The sequence below is a fragment of the Stereum hirsutum genome, assembly GCF_000264905.1.
Source record: "Stereum hirsutum FP-91666 SS1 unplaced genomic scaffold STEHIscaffold_1, whole genome shotgun sequence".
Taxonomy (NCBI): Eukaryota; Fungi; Basidiomycota; class Agaricomycetes; order Russulales; family Stereaceae; genus Stereum; species Stereum hirsutum.
In genome coordinates, this window is record NW_006763131.1 from 890,871 (window position 1) to 896,084 (window position 5,214).

The 5,214-nt window shown below is 53.5% G+C and overlaps 1 protein-coding gene across 1 annotated transcript; it reads right to left on the minus strand.

Annotated features, from left to right (window-relative positions):
• Positions 1 to 154: 154 nt before the first annotated feature.
• STEHIDRAFT_151312 (uncharacterized protein) lies at positions 155 to 1,833 on the minus strand (the record flags this gene model as incomplete). Its single annotated transcript, XM_007298507.1, has 5 exons — positions 155 to 592; positions 677 to 819; positions 934 to 1,075; positions 1,176 to 1,401; positions 1,553 to 1,833. 5 exons carry the CDS (start codon positions 1,831 to 1,833, stop codon positions 155 to 157), a joined length of 1,230 nt encoding a protein of 409 aa, XP_007298569.1.
• Positions 1,834 to 5,214: the final 3,381 nt, after the last annotated feature.

The window sequence follows — 5,214 nt, forward strand, 5'->3', positions numbered from 1 at the left end:
ACACCCGCTCCTCCTCCCACCCCCACTTCCACTCCCGTCCCACCAGCAGCACCCTCCGCACCCTCCGCACCTTGCCTCTCCTTTCCCTCACCAGCCTTCGCTGCAGAATACGCATTCGTATGCAACCCCATTCCACGCCCAAACGCCCTCTCCATCAGACTCCCGCTTCTGATCCTTCTTCGTCCTTGACGGCGCCTGCCTTGTTATCTCCCAGTGCGCGTATCGAGGTGGTTTCGTGGCGTAGGTGTAGGCTAGTCAGGTGATCGTGGGCGTGGCGGAGGTTGAGGTGGGAGTGGTGATGGGGGTGAGGGTGGTGGTGGTGACGTTGGCAGTGGAGGAGGACGGGATGGAGTTGGGGTTGGGAGTGGAGGATTTGGAGGGCGAGACGGTATTGGGTGCAGCGCTGAGCGTATAAGTGGAGGTCGACGAAGTCGTGGTTGAAGTCAGCACTCGCACTCATCGTCACCTCGAACTCCTGGGGGAAAGGAAAGACGAATGCCATCTTTCTGTCGACTTGCGAATCACGTCGAACAGCTTCGCCTGCATGTCCAACGCGTCCTGCGACGGCCCATTCCTGCTCCCACGCCGTGCTCTAGCGACCCTCCCATTCACATTCCTATTCCCGCTCCCATGTGTGCACACTTCCGCCTTCGATCTATCCTCTAACACAACACACCCTCCCCAATCCGTCGCAACTGGCATGGTCTCCCTTCCTTCTCCCGCTCCTCTTCCGGCCACCAACACCGCCAGCACCATCCGCACCCTCCCTCTCCTCCACCTCAACCGCCTTCGCAGCAAGATCCGGATTTGGATGCACACCTGCATTACACAACCAAACCGGCTGTATTGGGTGCGGTGGGCAGCATAGAACTGGACGCTGACGAGCCCACATTCAGGGTCGGCTCGCTCGCACTCGTTCTCGTGTCGACCTACTTCGGAAACGGAAGCCCAAACGTCCCCGGAGTGCGATACTTCGGCCTAGGTATTTCTGGGAAGGAGACATAAATGTGCCACGGGAGGTTTTCCGTCGCTGCGCTCGCAATGGGTGAATGTCGCCCACAGTTGGAATCCGCGCCTGCATGCAAAGGAAGGGGTGATTAGAAACACGACAAAGGGGAACTGAAAAGGAGGACCTGAAGAAAAAGGGAAACAGCGAACAAAAAAATTAAACGCACCCTCGTCACCATCTCCAACACAACCCTCACCCATTCACTCCCGCTCGGAAACCTCACCACCCCGGCAACTGTCACCCCTCCTCCAACCCCCCCGCCAACATCGCCGCCAACTCCCTCTCCAGATGCATGGTTGCGCACGGACGAGATGAGGTCGGCGCCGATAGCGCTCACTATTTCGGAGATTGTGCAGTTGTTGTCGATGCCGATGCCGTAGCCAATGCCGTAGCTGTTGTGGTTGTGGTTGTGGCGGCGATGGAAAAATCGAGGGTTCAAATTCAGTAAGGTATGGATGACAGGCAACGTGAAAAAGAGGAAAAGAAGGAATGTACCGAGTCGGAAACGCAAATCTCGCGACGAAGACTTTATTTGGCCCTCACATACCCCACCCTCGCCCTCTTCGCGAAGTCTGGGCCATGCTATTATACAAATCCTCCGGCAGGGCAGTATTACTCCCGCGCGTGAGTGAGAAGGATCCACCGACGAGTTCGAATGTAGTGGAGAGGTTGGAGCTGTATATGACGGTCGTGTGTGAGTGTGTAGGGGGGGCATTGAAGAAGGAGAGGCCTGAGGAGCAGGCGGCTTGCGAGGTTAGCGGTGGCACCGGGCAAAGTTTCGCGTGGGCACATGAACAATCTCTGTGGAAATGCAATGGTTGCATGAGTAAGAGACGATGTGGGAACGCATTATGGTATGGTTACTTATGCGATATCTCATGTTCATACGCCTATGCAGCCGCCGAGAGCGTAAATGAGAGCTGCGAAGTTTTAAGCAGTGGACCCGAAAGGGTCAAGCACCACTCTATGCTCTGCACACTCAACAATTCGTGCTTGATGATGCGGGATACCAGGAAGCACTGTTAAATCTGCGTGGAACGCAGCCATGTGAGCACGAGATGCGAGCGGAGGCTCAAAGATTTGAGCTGTGCACACGCACTGCTTTCACGGAAGAGACGTCCCAGGGCGCATCTGGATCTGCAGGCGCGAATGCGACTTAGTAGAGTGCATCATAAAGAGGCTGTGCGATGGAGGAGAATGCCTGGAGGTCGTCGTCGAGGTGTTCAAGTGTGGCCTCGAATAAGGATTGGCCAAAAGGGTCGAGTCCGAGAGTACCACGTTCGAAGAAGTTTCTGTCCTCGAAGAGAGGGTGTAAGAGCCGGAGTAATACACGCAATTGCTGAGCAGATACGAAAACGCAAGGAGACAATTTGCCAGACGGCGGCGACGGTGAAGAGAGAGGCGCGCGAAGGCAGTGTGAACCTAGTATGAACGGAAGGCGCCGACTGCCACTTCACCGTCTCCTCGGAGCCACTACGCGATCTTTGTCTTACCTCTGCTTGTACCTGTTAACGTGTCTTGGTTGAATTTTGACTTGATTCCTATTAAGCCCGCCGTAGGGTAGGCCGGAATGGCATGGTTTGTTTTTCGACGCGTGACGCCAACTCGCCGCATAAGACACACGGTCCGGCCGCTTCCGGGCTACACCTTCGCTGTTCTTCATCACTTTGCTCTTGTCTTCTGCTAGTCGTCGTCGCTGTCGTCGGTAGTAGTGGACTATGGCTAGGCTATAGGTAACTAGCAGCTGTATATGCTCCTACTTGCATTCAGACTCACCTCTCAGCTACGTTTGTTGTGTTACGCCTGTGCTACATATCTCATCGAGATAGTATTTGCACAACGCCGACTTTGCACAACACCGACTTTGCTCTGGAGCACATCTTGCTTGTGCGAGCCAGAATACAACATCCCCACTGCAAGAACCCGCGTTCATGGTACTATGTAGGTCACCGTGTCGTTTTGATGCGACAGGACGCTAGGTATGATGTCGTGTTACTGCACAGATGGCAAAGTTTTGGCCTTTGCTACCGCGACGTGACGTCATGGCCGTACGTCCACTTATACATATGTTCGTTTAGATTTCGCACCAATAGGATGGTTTTGGTACGCCTGAAGGACACAATAGGATTTGACGCATCGCGGCGTCGGGTCCCAGGTGTCACAGTCCGCCATGCAGAAGTTGGAGTACAAGTATGGCCGATCCAGCTTCCGCCCATGCCCTCTGCTCTCGCCCGGAACGTGTTAAGCTCATGGTGGACACGCCCAAGCCTCCCTGTCATCACGTTCTCCACACGTAAAGCCCACTCGCTTCTTTCGCATCTACACCTTCTGCTTTGATCTGCCCAAGTCCACCTCTCGCTCCTTCCGACGAGGCTCAGGCTCTCCGTTTTTCTTCTTCTTTTCCTCTCTATATTCTATGGCGCCAACCACCCCCCCTCGAATCGCTCATCGATGATGGTGCACTCGAGCTCGTCTCCGTCCTTGGCTATGGAGGTTATGGTATCGTCTATCGCGCTGTCGAGACCACCTCCACTTCCGTGAAGCCAAAAATGGAGTTTCTACTGGTTTTGAATTTGTTGCAGCATTTCTTCAAGTACCACGCATGATATGTGGCCCAGACCAGATGCGATACGGAGCTAACATTCCGATCTCAGATCCAGTCACGGAACGAGGCCACGCGAGCATGTCCCCGGAACTGTGGGGCCGATATCTCCCCCACAGTTCCGGGGACACATTTCGAAGTCCGCACTTTCGTTGAATTGTTCTGTTCATCAATTACTTATGAGTGTTGTGCGCGCTGAAGCTCTGAAGGCCCAGAAAGGCTTGCTTAGGTCGTGATCCATTTGATTTCCAGGGCCTCTCGATCTTGATTGCTGCTGTTCTATTAGCATGGTTTCTAGACAACGCCGGTGGTCCTTGTGTCAGGTTTGAGACGGCCACTCCCTTGTTCTTTTGTCTGGTTTCAAGTTGGAACAATAAGGATCCAAATAGTATATAATACTCTTACTCTTCCTCCCTGCTCTTCCTCTCTTTCTCCTGCATATCGGTTCCTCTCAATGTTGTTCGCGAGTTACTCGTGTCGGCACATATTCCTGTGATTCTCGGCTTCCTATTCGACACGTTTGCTCTGCTTACTCCTAATCCGCATGTCTTCTCTTGGTGCCGTGTTCACTTGTGTTATCCATCACTCGGAGCGGGACGCTAGAGTGGGTGCCATTTAGCCTTCTAAAGGTACAGGGGGACCCTGTTGGCATCTAGGTTAAACTACACTTGTGTTCGCTGCTCCTTGAAATGTGCGTGTCCAGGATATGGATGTACGCAGCGTTGACCCCTCCACCATCCGGAACAATAGTTTGATCTTCGGTACGCCCTCACCAGCTATCTAACTTTCTTTGTTTCTTCATCAAATCCTCGCTGACCTCGCTCGACAGACACGAGCTCAGAACAAAATGATACCGGTTTATGACTCAGAACACGACTGAGCTCGTCCATCGTCTAGTGTCATCGCTCTTTCCAAATAGGACCATGCTCCAGATTGATAAGATCTTGCCGGTTCGTTCTCCTGTTCCTCACCAACTCGGGTGTCAGTTTCTCTAAGGAACACAATCTTAGCCACACTGCGAAGGCAATATCGTACCCGCAGACTGACAGTGCTCCCCGTACGTTCATCTCGTCCCTCTAGTCCCTCCCTCCAGTCCGCGCTCACCATCAACCGCAGCGTCATTGAGATCTATGGCTCCTTCTCCGCCGACAATCGTATTCGCCGCCCACATATCCTGTATGGAGCAATAGGACAACACTTCCATAGTCAGAATTCTCAGGGTCTTTCACCCCGGTACGCTCCTCTCCATTTTGTTTCGTCCCTTTTCATTTCTTTCTCGTTCTATTCTGGACCTGCCTCCCATTTCCCTCGTTCAAGATTAAATATCACACCTCTTCCTCCCTCTCTTCTTTACGCTAACTCCTTGTTCACCACAGAAATGCCACTCTACATGGAGCTCATCATGACCATCCTCCGCGACATGACCGACGGTTTCGACTATACCGTGTTCCGAGTGATGCTCGCACAGCAGAAGTTCGCAGGGACGCAGAAGGCGATGTTGAACCTTCGTCTGGTGCTGTTAGATTCTTGTCTCAAGGGCGGGTCGGACGAGAATAGCGTCTAGACGCATTTTAGGGCCGGGGGGGGGGGGGGGGGGCTGGGG